Source organism: Antechinus flavipes, chromosome 5 (assembly GCF_016432865.1).
Source record: "Antechinus flavipes isolate AdamAnt ecotype Samford, QLD, Australia chromosome 5, AdamAnt_v2, whole genome shotgun sequence".
Taxonomy (NCBI): domain Eukaryota; kingdom Metazoa; phylum Chordata; class Mammalia; order Dasyuromorphia; family Dasyuridae; genus Antechinus; species Antechinus flavipes.
Window position 1 is genome coordinate 50530836 of NC_067402.1, and position 17013 is coordinate 50547848.

The 17013-nt window shown below is 34.7% G+C and overlaps 1 protein-coding gene across 1 annotated transcript in view; it reads left to right on the forward strand.

The window, feature by feature from the left end:
• Nucleotides 1-392: 392 nt before the first annotated feature.
• Nucleotides 393-17013, forward strand: part of ABCB1 (ATP binding cassette subfamily B member 1) — an 87175-nt gene continuing 70554 nt past the window's right edge. The window contains exons 1-6 of the mRNA XM_051962356.1: nucleotides 393-577; nucleotides 1532-1617; nucleotides 5145-5196; nucleotides 13087-13252; nucleotides 15323-15359; nucleotides 16576-16656. Of these exons, the coding sequence (XP_051818316.1) occupies nucleotides 1538-1617; nucleotides 5145-5196; nucleotides 13087-13252; nucleotides 15323-15359; nucleotides 16576-16656 (416 nt within the window). The 5' untranslated portion in view covers nucleotides 393-577; nucleotides 1532-1537. The remainder of the gene's footprint in view (nucleotides 578-1531; nucleotides 1618-5144; nucleotides 5197-13086; nucleotides 13253-15322; nucleotides 15360-16575; nucleotides 16657-17013) is intronic.

A 17013-nucleotide genomic window follows, 5' to 3' on the forward strand; every position in this document is an offset into this window, starting at 1 on the left:
AAAAAACAAAGGTAAGTATAGATCTTTGCATAATTGCCCTAGACAAAATTCATAACACCTCAATACTCTTGTATTGTAGTTAAAATTTTAATGTACAAATTATCATCTTTTAAAAAGATGTATTCAGTAATTATTACCTCTGTTTTACCATTCAAAATATTTCAGCTTCTTTGGCAGAATAGGATACTTTAAGGATCAAGGGAATGGCTGAATATGTCTTTTATAATCTCTCTCTCTCTCTCTCTCTCTCTCTCTCTCTCTCTCTCTCTCTCTCTCTCTCTCTCTCTCTCTCTATATATATATATATATATATATATATATATATATTTAAATACCAAGCCTTAATAAATTGGAGTCTTTAAACCAAAGTACTTGCTATACTGTAGGGCTGATTGGCTGGCCACAAGAGGGTGTGGACAGTTTGCCAAAGGTTCAAGAGTTTCTTCACCAGAAGCTCAGGTTCATTCGCTCTAAAGGGCTCACTTTGCTAGACCACATAAGCCTTCAAGAGGGTTTTTGCTCTGCCCGTTCTTCCAATATTGAACCTCCACAGGCTACTGGAGGGAGCGGGCGCCAGGTGAGGGCATGGCTCAGGGATGGGCAATCGGAGAGCCGGGGAGCTGATAGAGGGAAGGGAGAGAACTCGGTGGCACCGCGGCCAGCGAAAGGAGGGCGGACTCTCCAGTCCCTGGATTTTTAAAGGGACTGGAGAGAGGATGGTGGCGGACGTCTGCCTCTGGAGTTAAGATGATCACATCTGCGGCTGGGCTAAGCTCCGGCAGAGTTGGGGAGGAGCTCCATGTCAGAGCCTCAGAGTCATGGCTTCAGTACCCGCGAGGTCCTGCTTTCCCGGGACGGAGTACACCCAAAGTCCCTGGAAACATCGAACTGGGTGGTGGGGGGTAGGAGGGGGTAGGAGGGTCTTCAGTAACACTCTGACGAACTGTCTAGTGTAGCCCGAGTGAGGTGGAGGAGGGGGTAAGCGAAGAGGTTCTGAGTAAAGTCCGGCCCCCTTTCCTTTCCACCAGCTGGGGTTTAAAAGGGAAAGGTGAAATTGGGGCGTACTTGACTCCTAGTATTTACAACAGCAGAGATCACTTCACAAGTGAGCGGGCTGAGGCTCAGACGGAACCCTAAGGTGAGTCCCCTTCATTGGGACCTCCTGGCCACTAAATGAAGCGCAGCGCTGGCCTAAGCTGGGAGGAACTGGGGGGAGGGGAGCAGTCCTGGATTCTAGTCCCACGCGTGCTCCTGAAGAGCTGTGTGAAGTTGAGCGTGTAGCTTCCCCTCCCTCAGGGGAACCCCGGGTGACTTGACTTTTCTCTCTAGCCCTTTCTAACAGCGCGATCCGCGTTAATAGCGCATTGTTCCGGCTGGGCCGGAGGGAGTGCTTTGACAATGAAGGTGTTGGACAGGAGGCATCTTTGTTCATAGCCACGATATGATGGGATGCTTCCCATCGCTTTAGTTTTTCTTTTCCATGAAAAAGAAATTGGCTTTAATCTGTTTTTCTCGCTTATTTTCTTTTAAGGTTGAGATGAGTTGGGAAGGCGGTAGCAATGGATCGGCGAGAAGCCCCACGGAAGAGAAGGCAGACTCGAAATCTGAGAGCGAAAGGTTGTAGGTTTTTTTTTTTTTTTTTTTTTCATTCTTACGATAAACTTGTCTTTAAAAAAGTAATTCAGGTCGACTTCCTAATTTGGTTTAAAAAAAAAAAACAATCAACATCCTTTTTAAATAGTTTCCTGTGGTTGAAAAGAGGTTCATTTTAGACGCATGTGATTCTGGGAGCTAGCACGCACATCTTTGAATGTTTGTTAACTTACTTAACTTTCTCAGCCTTACTTTGGAAATGAACTTGTAGTTTCCTGTCTGATCAGGAGCAAAACAGCCCTATGCTACAAATATGCACGGTCACGAACTCCCCGGAATGAAATATATTAAAGAGATGATATAATTAAGGGAAACTCTACTGTTCTATTTTTAACTGGTGACTAATATCCCTGACTTTTGTGGAAGAAATACTTAAAGGGAAAGCGGGAGAAAACAGAATTGTGGTTTTAAGGCCAAATGTAGGTGAGGTAAAGGATGAGAAATGAGGCAGGACTGGAGGGGCAGTTTTGAGACAATTGTGAAAGTTGGATATTAGAGTGCAAGAGAAAAAACGGTGACGAGGTATTGTAAAGGTAAAAAAATTCTAACGCAAAAATTGGCTTTGTTACACATCTCTCTCTCCTCTCTCCAGTCTATGAGGATATTGAATTAAGATCTAAAATTCACCCTTATAAAATTATATAGATGTCTTGGCACCATTTGGTATAGTTTGACCAAAATAAAATGTTTGTGCACCGCTAGTAAGACATGGAAGCTTTGACATTAGAAAAACCTGAAGTGAAGAAGGGTTGTATATGAGCTTCTAGTGCTAATTTGGAATTTCTCTGGATAGACTAAAATAAGCCGTAGGTTGCAAACTAGTAGCTCCTATCTCACTAAGAACGGGAAATGTGGGCATTTCTTTGTAGTTTCTTTATAGATAGCTCAGATTCTTGAAGCATCCTGGAGCTTCTTCTGGTACATCTGTACCTCACTGTACGGAAATTCAATATAAATGGCAAAAATCCAGATATAAATTGGTAGGTTAGGGAAGTGATTTATTTACCTTATAGAAAGAGGCTTCACTTTGTAAAAGTGATTTTTAGTGATCAAAAGATTACTTGTGATTCAGTTAACTCTGCCTTCATTCCTCATCCCAGGCTTACTCTTGTAAGTGCTTTCTATTAGCAGATTTTAAAGTGATTAAATTTAGAAGAATTTTATTATAATTTTCAGAAAAAACACCTGACATAAATAAATCAGCTCAAACATTTTATTAAATGTCTGTTATATGCCAGGAATTGTACTAATACGTTCTGGGGATACGAAGAAAGACCCTCAAGTTTACAATGAATAATTGTGATGGGAGGGTGCTTTACTTAAATTGTAAAAGCCTTGGTAAACATGTTTAAAACATATATTTCTAGAGAGCTAGTTGTGGTTAGAGTTAATAAAATTCAACCCAGGAAATTTTAGACAAGAATGTTGTTAGAACCCCAGAATTGAAATAACCTACAAATAAATTTCTTAATTTTCCATCAGGTGTTTTCATAGTCTTCATCCTTTGTTTTTTTAAAGATATAATCTGTTGCTTTGAGTTAAATAGTAATGCTGACTCAAAATAAAGTTAAGTAATGAATATCTTTTTATCTTTTGATAATGCCACCCATTTTTATTTATTTTTGGCAAGGCATTTGGGGTTGTGACCATTTATCTCTTTATTTACAAAATTTAAAAAATAGTTTTGTGAAGTATTTCTGGGTCCCTTCAATACTAATGAATATTCATTTATCTGGCATTTTCATACTATTTTCTCCTTCCACCCCACTCCCATGTTCAAGGCAGTGTGCTGGGAGAAAGGGCAGATTTTGGAGTAAGCATGATTTAACAGACTCTTTGAGTCTATGAAGTAAAAGAAGAGATAAATATATGAATATATATTATGTATTAATTAGAACTTAAGATGGTATGTGATAAATGCCCTATAGTGGTACTCTCAGAGTGCTATTAGATTTTAGAGGAGGGGGAGAGCCCTTTGGCTGGACAGATTAGGGTTGGCTCATTGGTGATGGCATATGAACTAGGCCATCGAGGTATAACTCTTGTTTTTATCAGGCTCCATTTCTAGAGATGTCTTCCAGATGATTCATGTAACCTTTTTTTTTTCAGAAATATTATATACACTGCTAATTCTATTTTTTAAGCATTAAAATTTTAAAAAATCAATGATGCAAGTTAATCTTCTTTGAAGATAATTATATTATTTTGTATTAGTATTGTCTTTCTCCTTCTAATGTTTGCTTTTGTGCTTTTGGGGGAAAGAGTTTTTAACTGTTTAAAGACAAATCTTTTTAGTATTAATTTCTATCAGTATAATGGGTTTCAGGAATATATTAAGTAATTATTAATGGCAACTGACATATGATGCTTTAAAGTTTGCAAAGTACTTCATACATGAAGTCATTATACCCTTGTGAGGTAGGCATTAGATTATCCCAATTTTACAGATGAAGCTGAGGCTAGGGAGAGTTCATGACATGCACTGTCCATAAAGAGAAATTTTATCTGTTTTTGTTCTTGGGATAGATAGACTTATGTGACATAAATATCACATCTCTTACCTATGAGGACCCAAGGGAAGAAGAGATATTTGGTGTAAATATTCGGAAAACCTAAGCTAGAGTCATCTAAGTTTCTAAGTGAGAGAAATCATTTTGGGCCTGAATTATTTAAGTGGTTTGTAATTTTCCTGGCTCCTCTCTCCCATTTAAGTTTTAGATATTAGTGTAATGTTATTCCCCATGAGGCATTAGCAAGGCAATAAACCATCAGAGAAGACTGAAAAATCGACTATTCAATTCTCCTTTTGTTTTTTCCTGTTATCTCTCTAGTTATACTATTCTGAGATTGTTGGTTTTTTTGAGGTGGAGGATAAGGGACAGTAACTATGGGAGGTCCACTGGACCTGGGGGTCCATAAACCTAGATTTGTTGCTTCAGATACTTGTTAATTTGTACAATGGACTTTGCTTTTCAAAACCTCAATTTCTATAACAAGGAAATAATAATACCTTTTATGATTCATCCCACAGAACTGTGAGAAAATGTGTGAACGATTTACTGTCTAACTTTGATTTTTAAAAATTGATTTTTTAGTAAATTAAAATAAACTATCAATGTATTTTAAACATGTCTAGAGAGTGGTAAACATATTCCTTGAGGTTTCACCTATTTGGGCATGGTGATGTGATATACAATGTCAGCTTCCAAGTAAGATATATGGGGAATTTTCTGTGGAAAACAGATGAAAAATATTCTGGGAATTTTGAATGTTTTAACATAAACAAACTAGAAACAACTGTTCTAGCATCAACTGCTAGTAATGAAATCAATGGTTTTTAATGTAATCATACCACAAATTTAATTTTCTGTCATGACCAGGCTTCTTAGGTGTGTTGACTCATGGTTTAAATAAAAGCTGGAGTTGTATATTGTCCCTTTTATTAAGTGTAAAGTGATTAATGTCTTCTCTGATTTTACTTCTTCCTCTAGCAAAAAAAGCAAGAAAAAAGAAAAACAGCCAACTGTTAGTACATTTGCAATGGTAAGTTTTTGGTCTCTTTGTGTTTCAAAGTAGGAAAAAAAATTCCAATTTTTCTTCTTTGCATAGTTATGTTTATCACACTTATGCTAGCATTTACATAGAAATAGATATATTATAGGAGAGTTTATTAGTAGAGGAGTGAAAGTAAAAGTAAGCTTTTAGAGGTCTCTTACTGTTTTTGTCTTCCTACTAGCTAGCACTGTGTGGGTGTGTAGTAAATACTTAATAAAAGTTATAGAATTGTGTTGATTTTATTTACTCTCCAGCAACATATATAAAAATGATAGATCAAAGTCATCATCATAGCTAACAATTATATAACTCTTTAAGGTTTGCTAAGCATCTTACATATTATCTCATTTGGTCAAGTTATATCAACAATATTTTTTTAAATATTTTAAGTGCCTACTATATGCCAGATATTTTATTATTCTCGGGAGAAAAGCAAGCAAGAAATCCCTAATCTCAAGGAACTCCCAGTTTAATGGGAGAGACAACATACAAACAACTATATATGAGCAGAATAAATTGGACATAATCTTGGGGGAAGCATTAGAATTAAAGGGAATTGGGAAAGACTTCTTGCAGAAGGAAGGATTTTAGTTGAGATTTGAAGAAAAGCAGGAGGCAGAAATGAGGAGGGAGAGAGTTCTAGGCACAAGAAACAGCCAGTAAAATTGCAAAGGGTATGGGATATAAAGTATCTTTTACAAGGAATATCAGGGAAGCCAGTATTGCTGGATCATGGAGCATGTGGATCGGTGTAAGGTAAAAGATTGGAAAGGTCAGAAAGGACCAGATTGTAGAGAATTTTAAGATTCAAAAAGAAGATTTTATATTTGATCCTGGAAGTTATAGGACGCAACAGGAGGTCATTGAGCGAGGGAGTGATACAATCCTCACAACCTAATTGACCATTGAGCTAAATATATTATTATCTCTAAGTCCAATAACTCTAACCACTGTACCTATTGATTACTTGTGATTCAGTTAGCTCTGCCATCTTCATTGCTAATTCTCTGAATTATTACTCATCTCAGCATTGCTGCCAACTACCTGCATGTTCCTTCATCTCTCTGAGCTTAATTTCTCTCATTGGTAGGATGAGAAGATGAGACTATGTGGTTTCCATTGATTCTTCCAATTCTAGATCTTTGAACTTTAGCTGGAATCCAAGGAAGAGACTAGGGAAGAAAGAAAAAAATAAGTCTTATGAAGGAAGAGTGATGACTGGGTTTCCTTTTTATGCAACAGCTTTGAGACTTTGTTAGGTTGGGGTCCAAGCCTTTGTTACTTATATTAATGAGAAGAATCAATAACTAATCACTGGTTAAATCTGATCATTGCTGCCCGCCATTAACAGAATTATACGCTGAACCATCAAAAATATCTGGGATTTATAAAGATCTTGTTATTTCTTTATCCCAATTTCTATAAGAATCTTTTAGTATTAATACAGGATAACTATTTATCTTGTCTTAGGAGGCATCATGGTGTATTCCAAAGAGGGATGAACTTGTAGTTATGAGACCTGACTTCAAATCCTAACTACCATTTATTGGGTTCCCTTGGGCAGATTATTTAAACTCTACTGACCTGTATCCTCACCTGTAAATAGGGTTAGACAATGTGAAATAAGAGCCTTTCCATCTTTTAATATCTGATGCTATGATCTCCTCAGGATGAGATCCGGAATTTCATGAGTGATGTTGGCATGCTTTCTACCTAATTCCTTGGGATCTTTATGATAATGAAGGTTTAGATAAAGAATGGGTACTTTAACTTAGTACCTGAATCAGCCATTCAGGGAAGATTTCATGTGGCAGTAGCATCACTCACAACTTTAATGAAAAATTGAGAAGTAATAAAAACTTTTTGCTAAGGGCAGTTTACTAAATTGTGTAAAGGTAATTGGGGGTGAGGTGATAAGAACTAAGTTAATTGAACTCTGGAAGTTAGTACTTTTCCCTAGTAATATCTCTATTAACCATTGATGGACTTGTTGATGTTTCAGTGTCTTCTTCGCCTTTCTGTCCCTTTAGATTTGGGGGGGAGTAAGAAACTATTTGCTTCACTTTATGAAATTCCTAAGTTATATTTTTTGGGTTATATATTTCAGTCTTTTTGATATATTGGTCTATTAAAAATTTTAATTTCTAATCCAGATGTTGAATTTTCTTTTATATTATATTCAGAACAAAATAGAGGAAAACTTAGGGGTTTTATGAGTTATATGCTATATACCTATTATTATTGTGCAGTTTATACAATAAATGATAAGAATTTATGTATAAATATATTTGCATATGTTTATGCATAAATATATATTTATATATAATCTATTCCTCCTATATTCTCCCCTAGATTGAACAATAGCAGTAAAACAAACAGAAAAAAATTATGATAAATGTATATAGTTCAGCAAAACAAATTCCCATGAAGGGGATGCTCCAAAATATATTTGTCTCTGAATTTTAAGTCCATTATCTTTCTGACATGAGGCAAGTAGCATCTTTCATCTTCAGTCTTCTGGACCTGTGGTTTGTCATTGGACTGATTAGAGTTTTAAAACCTTTCAAATAATTTCATATTATTGTTATTGTATAAATTATTCTCTTAGTTTTGGGCTAATTTCACTCTGTATTAGTTCATAAAAGATCTTCCTAGTTTTCTGGTTCATGGTACATTTTGTCATTTCTTATGACACAATAATATTGTATTCATATTCTGTTATTTGTTTAGTCATTCCCCAATAAAAGTACATCAAGTTTTCGGTTTGGGGGTACTGTGAAAAGAGTTGCTATAAATATTTTTAACATAGCTTCTTTTCCATTAAAGAAATCTTTTTTGGCTATATATCTAGTAGTGATATGACTATTAAAGTATAGATATGGCTTACTCACTTTTGAAGCATAATTCCAAATTGCTTTCCAGAACAGATGAGCCAATTCAGTAGAGTGTCTAGCTTTCAACAACAACTTCAAACAACTACCATTTTTCTCTTTTATAAACTTTACCAATCTGAAGGATTCAAAGATGTTTTAAATTACAGAGCTCCAATTATTAATAATTGTTTCATATAGCTGCTGATAACTTGAATTTTCTCCTAGAAAATTCCTCGTTCGTATATTATGACCAGTAAATGATAGCAATAGACATGCAAAACTCATCTGAATTTTACAAGGATCAAAAACCAAAGGTCACATATGGTCAGAATTATGTAATTTATATGAGGTAACCAACTATAAAGTAAGGAAATAGTTCTGAGGTCATTTCTTTCACTTGTCCTTACCTGAATAATTCATGTAGAACTCTGTGAAAACTTGCATACAAAACATAAAGACTCATTAAGGAAGTTGTTTGGCAGGAGACTAATGCTTTTTCCACAGTGCTATTAGCAATAATAGTCTTCAGAACATGTCAAAATAACCTTATTTTTGTAACTAATTCCCAAAATGTTTGTTGGATTTTTTCTCCCTGGAATATGTTGGTGAAGAATTAATAAAGAAGGAGAAAGTTGAATTTTTCTCCCTATCCTTGAAATGTCCTGGGGAAATTTTCAATTTTCCCTTCAGAAATTATAAATTATAAATTGTAATTATAATTATAAAATGGGACAATGAAGAATAGCTATATTTTGGTAAGACAGTTTACTAGTCTTACAATATCAGATTTCCATAATAATTAAGGAATAATAATGAAAATAATAATAGCCAGTATGTTTAAGGTTTGTGGATTGCTTTACAGATATTTCATTTTTTCCTCACAACAACCCTGAGAAGTAGGTGCTAATTTCCCCATCTTCTAGATGAGGAAACAGACAGAAGTTAAACAAAATAATGTGATTAAGTATATATTTAAAATCATATTGGGACTTGGGTTTTTCTGACTCCAGGTCAAATGTTCTGTCCAGAGTGCTGTCTAGCTACTTTATAAAAAATAATATTTGACATTATCTACCTATGTCTTGTAGGTAGCCATACTTGACAGACTTTATATACCTGACAGTATTATGTGTTTTAAAATGATTTTGTTGACACCCCATCTTCTGTCATAACAATAATGATCATGTATTTGCTGAGTGCTCAAGGTGCTCATGAAATGATTGTTGTTAGGTATTCCATCAGAAACTTCCAGACCATCTGATATTTAAACATACTCTTAGGGCTACTCTAATTGAATTAATGAATTATTCTAATTGAAGAAAGATACTAATACTAATAATAATAATAATGGAGTTCTGATCTCATTGATGTGGGCTTTCCTTCTAGTGATACTTACCATGTAAAGGCAGCATAGTACAGTAGAAAGAATGCTTTCTTTGAGGTCAAAGATCCTGAGTTCAAACCTTGCCTTTTCACTACCCATGAGATTATGACACATCCTTTGGTCTTTGGGGCTTTTGTTTCTCTTCTGTGAAACAAGGTGATTGGACTAAATGGCCTCTAACATCTGTGTCAGGTCTCAATTCATGATCAATGAGTATTTATTTATCCTGTGTGATTCTTGTCCATGAATGTCTTCCATGACTAGTAGGTGTTGAGAACCTGCCCTACTTTGACCTGTGGAGTGATGCCTACCAGTAATTTGCAGTTTTCACCATGTGATCACCCCTATTTTCTCTGCTCATACATTTTTGATTACATATTTTACTGTGACTTCCCTTTGTGATTCCTGCTTATACCCAACACACAACTCTCTGTTCCCCTCTGGTTGATACTAATTTTCTTTCTTTCTGGAGAATGTAGTATTTCATTACTCATGGCCTTATTTAAATGCTGGTATAATTGTGGTTCTATTACTAATAAGGATAGTTGGGTGATGTAGTGAATAGAGCAGCAGGTCTGGAATCAAGAAGACCTGAGTTCAGATTCAGCCCCTGATACTTAGTTTTGTGACCCTGGACATGTCATTTTTGCCTGCTTGCTTTATTTGCTCATCTGTAAAATGAGTTGGAAAAGGAAATGACAAACCATTCAGTATCTTTACCAAGAAAACACCAAATGGTGTCTCAAGCAGTCAGACAAGACTGAAATGATTAAGCAACCAAAAATAATGGTATTTTTCAAATGAGCCTTTGGTTCTGGAAAAAGTTTTAAGTTAAAAAGAAAAACAAAATATAAAATAGCCTTTGTAGTAGGTAGGACCTTTTCATCCTCCTGTATACTTCTGGGTTTGATCTCCCTTGCAGTGATGGCTAAGTACTACACATTGTCTGCCCTCTGGAAGCACAGTGGATAGAGTACATCAGGAAGACCTACTTACTAGCTGTGTGAGCCTGAGCAAGTCACTTAATCTCTGCTTTCCTTGATCTACTGGAAATAAAATGGCAAATCATTTAGATATATTTGCTAAGAAAACCCCATATAGGGTCATGAAGTATTGGACATGACTAGGAAAAAACAAAAACAACAAACAATTGGCATTTTAAATTTATTTTTTCCCGTGTGTATGGCAAATTAGGCCAAATTCATTCTACAACATTCTGAGACTTTGATTCAATAACATAAGTCTATGAAAATAGTAATATCTTCAAAATGCTCTCTGGTCTTCATTAATTCAGAAAACTTCATTTTGCCTTATTTTAGTCATTCTGTACACAGAATTTAATCTTCTGAGAAAAATTAGCTTTTGACTAGTCTATTGTTTCTTTTCCCCAATTAGTAATTTATGTCACATGGTGAGAAGGACAGTGCTTGGCACAGAGTAGGCATTTAATATTTGTTTGATGGTTCATTGACTTGACTTGGCCTCTTAAGTCAAGAGAAGTAAAGAGTGTAAATGAATTTTTTCTCATTTCTCTTCTCTCAGTGGTGGTAGGCAAAATATTTACTTAGAGTCAAAGTTTGTATTTTTCTTTTGAGAACACTGTATCAACAGCAGAACATGTAAATTAAGTGTGTAGCAGGTCAGTCAGTCTACTCTTTATTAAGTAGTATTACCCAGAATTTTGCCATCTGAATCCCCCTTTGACATGTGTATTCTGATAGAAAGAAAGAGAGATGAAGATACAGCTTGTGACTGATAAAAATGTATCTATGAAATGAAACAATGCTTTATTTTCAGTTTAAATTGTCAAAGCAAGAACATTATCACAGTAATCCTGGAGTGCCATGTTTTTTAGGCTGTATTTTTCTGCTATTTCATAGATAAGGATATTTGAGGTTTGTTCTGAAAATAGTTACTACTTCAATATCCTGTACTTCAAATTCAGATATCTTCCTAACAGTATTATTAGTATTTTAATTGAAATATAATAAAAATAATAGCATTTCTATAGTACTTTACAGATATTATTTTGTCTTATTCCCATAGCAACTCTAGGAGATAGGTGTAATTCTTACCAATTTTCTAGCTATGGAAACTGATACATTGATAAGACAAGCTTTCAGAAATACTATTTTGAGCAGGTGAATAACAAGTAAGTTTAATTTTTTTTAAAAGACATCTAGTTACACATCAAGTACCCTTTTCACAATTAATTTAAGTATTTTGCCCCCTCCTGCTATGTTTAACTCTAATTTTTCTCATTCTGCTTTAAGAAATGTTCCTGGCTTCTCCCTGCTTTTCCCGTATCTTAATCAATTGACCCTTTAGGCTAATTCAATTTGGCAGTTAGCTCATACCACACCTGGAAGCACATAATAAATGAAGGAACATCAAAAGTACCTGCCATATTGCTGTGCAGGATAGATTTTGTCCCTGGGCTTTTGACTCCTTGCTACCTGATCTCCTTTCCTAAATCCTGACTTCCTAATAAACAGTTTGTCTTACTATGTCATGGGGCTGCTATTTAAACAAACCTTTGAGATCTCACATTGTCCTGGCAACCTGTTGCTATCTGTATCAAAGCCTGTCAGCCCCATTTAGGGTATCATAAAGCTTCAAAATTCACCCTTAATACCACAACATCCTGCTGTGTTCTCCTAGTCTTTCCCTACTTTTGGGCTTTTTTTAGCCATTTAAGATATACCTAAGAAAAGATCTAAATTGCTTCCTAAGCTTTCCTACTTAGTTCACAATCCCATCATTTATTCCTCCTTTTTTTCCATGTGACTCTTATGTAACAGGGAGAGATTGTGGAGACATAAATTATATATATAGCATATGACTCCCTTCCTGATATGGAAAAGGTAATTTTAACAACTATATTTTAATTTACTCCGTTTCATTTTTAAATCAATGTCTAATTTATATTAAAAAGGTTTCTTTAATGAGCTCTGTCATTCTATAGCTTAAGTCAGATAACTAGAATAAACCATGTCTCTGTTAGAATGACTAAACCATTTTCCCCCGCTTTTTACACATTCAAAAAAATGAATAGAATAGTGCAGAGGTCCTCAAACTTTTTAAATAGGAGGCCAGTTCACTATCCCTCAGACTGTTGGAGAGCAGGACTATAGTAAAAGCAAAAACTTTGTTTTGTGGGCCTTTAAATAAAGAAACTTCATAGCCCTAAGTGGAGGGGCTCACTCCTCAGTTGCCGCATCTGGCCCACTGGCCATAGTTTGAGGACTCCTGGAATAGTGTTTATACTTTTTAAAGGAATACCTCCTCAAAAAAGAGCTTTGAATATGACTTGTAAGATCTGTGAGACATAATAACTGATGTATTCATTTTGGATTCTATTTCTCTCTTTCTCCCCACATTCTGTTCAAGCCCTCTTAGAAAAAGATAAACAAGTAAATTAAGCTTTTTATAATGTATTATTAATTTATGGAACAAAACAAGCATTTCTATAAACATAGTAAAATAAAAAAAGATGAGCAAGTAAACTACATTTTAAGGACAATTTCACAACTCAACGGCAATATGCACTTAAGACTTCATCTTTGTAACTATGCTAATTAATTTTCTTATTTTTCACATGTTCCTTCCCTCCCATCCTAGTTCCGATATTCTAATTGGCTAGATAGGTTATACATGGTGCTGGGAACAGCTGCAGCTATCATACATGGATCAGGACTCCCTGCCATGATGCTACTTTTTGGGGACATGACGGATAGCTTTGCAGATATGGGAAACCAAAATATTTCTGCATTGGATCAGAACGCAAGTAAGTATTCCATTATCTTGAGTTAGCAATATTATTATTGTTTTAATTGAAATATAATACAAATAGCATTTATGTAGTTCTTTAAGATTTGGAGAAAACTTAATTTTATCTTCATAAAGATCAGTAGGTCCTATCTTTAAGGAATAGGAAGTAGGTCTAATTATTATTCCAATTTTACAGATAAGATAACTGAGGAAGAGAGAGGTTGACTTGCCCACAATCAACACAACTACTTAATATCTGGGCTCAATCTTTTGGATTGGAAGTCTAGTATTTTATTCAATACACCTCCTAGTTTCAAAATAAACCAGCCAAATGTTTATTTAGCATTGTTTCATAAAGGTTACTGAATTAAAGATGTAAGTTCTCTCCTTGGAGAACTTGAAATTTACTTTAGAAAAAGGAGACAATGTATTGCATCAAGCAAATTAATTAGCCCCTCCCCTTCCCTCAGTTTCCTCATCTTTTAAATGAGGGGGTTTAGACTGGATGATTTTTTAAAATTCCTTCTACTTACAGATAGAACTCTAACCATATACAAGTAATGGAAGAAAGTTTATTATTGATAATGATATTATTATTATTGATCAGTATTGTAGGGAAAGTTAGCACTTATTAACTGTTTAATGGAAGAGGTGAGACAAGCAACAAAGCTTTTGGCCTGGAAAAGAATAGAAAATAAGTTCTTATAGAGACTATCAGGGCAGAAATGAGCATGATGTATTTGTGGGAGAGGAGGAAAAGCCATATAAACATGAAAGATTCATGAATGGAGAGTAAGGAAAAATAAAATTACATTGAGCAGAGTGGGTCAGGTGATGGAAGGTTTTAAAATATGGAATAAAAGTTTAGATCTAATAAAAGAAGCAGAGTCCTAAAGCAAGAGGAGTGACATAATGAAAGTGTTTCAAATTAGTTTGTCAACAGACTGCATTAAAAATGCCAATTCAGGATAGATTAGAATGTGAAAAACTGAATATTTAATCCAGGAAACAATTTAGTTGTGAAGTGATGAGAGACTTGTGCTGGTGGCGGCTGGTAGGGAAAGTAGAAATGGAAAGGGAAAGGAAGATTTGTGAATACACTAAAAATCTGGGATTAAGTTAATGATTCAGAAATGAGGGCTCTCCCTGTGAGTGTACACTAAAACCCATCTGCAATTTAGTAGAGAAGTCTTATGGAATGACTTGAGGCATACAGGTAGTTAGTGACTTGCCCAAAAGTCACAAAGAAGAGGAAGTTAAAAGATGAATGAAATTTTTAAAAAAGCAAATAGATAATAGTATAAATAATAGTGGTAAATTATAGATAACATTGAGAGTTTTGATGCTTTGGAAAGATGGTAGTGGTATTAATAAAGACTGAAATTTTAGGAAATAGAGCCAAATGTGGAAAGGTCAATTTTTCCATGACCAGGACATCTGTCCTAATATTAAAAGCAGTAATCACCTGAGAGAGAACTATGATGCTAAAGAAGTGATATTTACCTCTATCTAATTGTTACAGTAGTCAAAGCATGACTTTCCTTTTCCCCTATAGGATCAAAGTTTCAATCAATCCACAAGTCCTGGAGAATAAAGGAAGGTTAAAATAGTCTCCTTTCTTCAGGGAATCATATTCTAATGGGGAGACAATTAGAAAATAACTACATATGTATAGACATATGTGCATGTATGTGTTGTGTATATATATATGCATATACATAAATGCATTATATCCATAAACGTATATGGGCTATGTAAAGTCACCAGTCTTATTCTGTCCTCCAACCCAGGGGAAAGATATAAATCAGGAAAACTAGAGATGTCCCAGATGCAATGGGAGACCTTGATGTTTTTAAGCAGTGGTTCTCAAACTCTTTTTCTCAGTATCTTTACGGTGTTAACAACTATTGAGAATATGTCCAAAGAGTTTTTGTTTATATGGGTTACATAATAGATATTTATCATAAATAGAAAAAAAAAACTAATTTTGAAATTGTAGGCCCTCTGAAAGGAATTCAGAGATCTTTCACGATTCACTGCACCAAACTTTGAGAACCAATGAGATAAGGTCTTTCCCAGGTTTCAGTTTATGGGAGCGTTGCCCAATCAGTGATTAAGGCTAGGTAAGAAATGAAGCAAAGAGGGACAGCTAGATGATGAAATGGATAGAGCACCATTGTTGAACTCAGAAGGACCTGATTTCAAATGTGACCTCAGGCATTTAACACTTACTATCTGTGTTACCCTGGGCAAGTCACTTAACCCCAATGGCCTCAAATTTTTTCCTTTGTAAAATGAGCTGAAGAAGGAATTGGCAAACCCATCCTGCCTCTTTACCAAGAAAATCCCCGATAGGGTGGCAAAGAGTGCAACATAATTGAAAAACAAACAGCAACAAAAGTAACGTCATAATTTTCTCAATCCTCCCTTTTTCATTAGCCTTAGTCCTGTTCTCTAAACAAAGTTCATTAGGAACTTGAGTGCCCACAACACTGTGTAATAGTTCAAAGTTATTTTCTAAAGTTCAGAGTTTAAAAGTTATTTCTGCAGTGTCACAAATAACTTTTCTGGGTTGTCATAACTCACTTTTGCATAGTTATTAGTTATAGGCACATGTATTGCTTCTTCACAATTGAAGTTCTATTTCTAGAATTTGAGCTCTAGACAGTCCAACCATTATCATGTTTTATAGATAAGGAAACTGAAGCACAGAGGGGCTGTATTGTGGCCAAGGCCTTATGACTAACAAATGTCTGAGTCAGGGCTTTAGCTAGGGTCTTTTAACCCTGCTCTTTTACACAGTATTCCTAGGTATTTTTTAAAGGTTTAGTATAATAAAACTGGATAAATGAATGCTGTGCATCTCTCAGTGACCCACACAACTCTAAAATTCCAAGTAGGTAAAGAGGGAGTTATCTAAAATGAGAGTTCCTCACCTGTTCCACCAATATCACATATCCTACCAAAAAGAAAAAAACCGCAAAAACCCAAACCCAAATATATTGTGCTTTAAGAATTCAATTTATACAATGTAATATTAAGTAATGTTTTGAAGTCTAATAAATGCTGGATATAAAATTAGGTGTTTTAATATATTCTTATATGTTGTTTTTATAAGCATGAGTCTTAGAAAAAATGTTTTTTCTGTTTCAAAGTAGGAAAATTATAATCAATCCATTATCATGTTATAATTTATGCATAAAATATGGATCGTACATATATCAAAGAATGGCAGTTTTTTAAAACATCTAAATCTTAAAATAGAGTAGGAATAGCTTTTTACTTATGGAAATATAGTGATGTTAAATGACTGTATATTTTTAAATTGACATGTATAAGATGTGTTTTTAATTTAATTTTTTTCTTTCTTTTTTGTGAAGGTAAAGCGATCATGGCTAAACTGGAAGAGGATATGACCACGTAATTAGCTATATTTCTTATTTGTATCAGATAAGTATTTATTATTTTTGTTATGATAATTATACTTTCAGTTTGTACAATGCTAATAAAAGAATGAATATTATCAGTAATCATATTGTTGCTCAGTATCAAGATGATATAATATAGAAGAAGCCTTCATTATTTACAAAATAATGTTCATTTAAGGTTTTGGTAAATTTCCTTTTGCTTAATAAATAAACGGTGCATTGGTTTATCTGTTAGTAGAATGTGTGGAAGGATTTGAACAGCTTTTAAAAACATACTCTCTTACCAGAAATGGTAATACATGCCTGTAATTCCTGCTACTAAAAGAAGTTGATAATGGTCAATCATGTA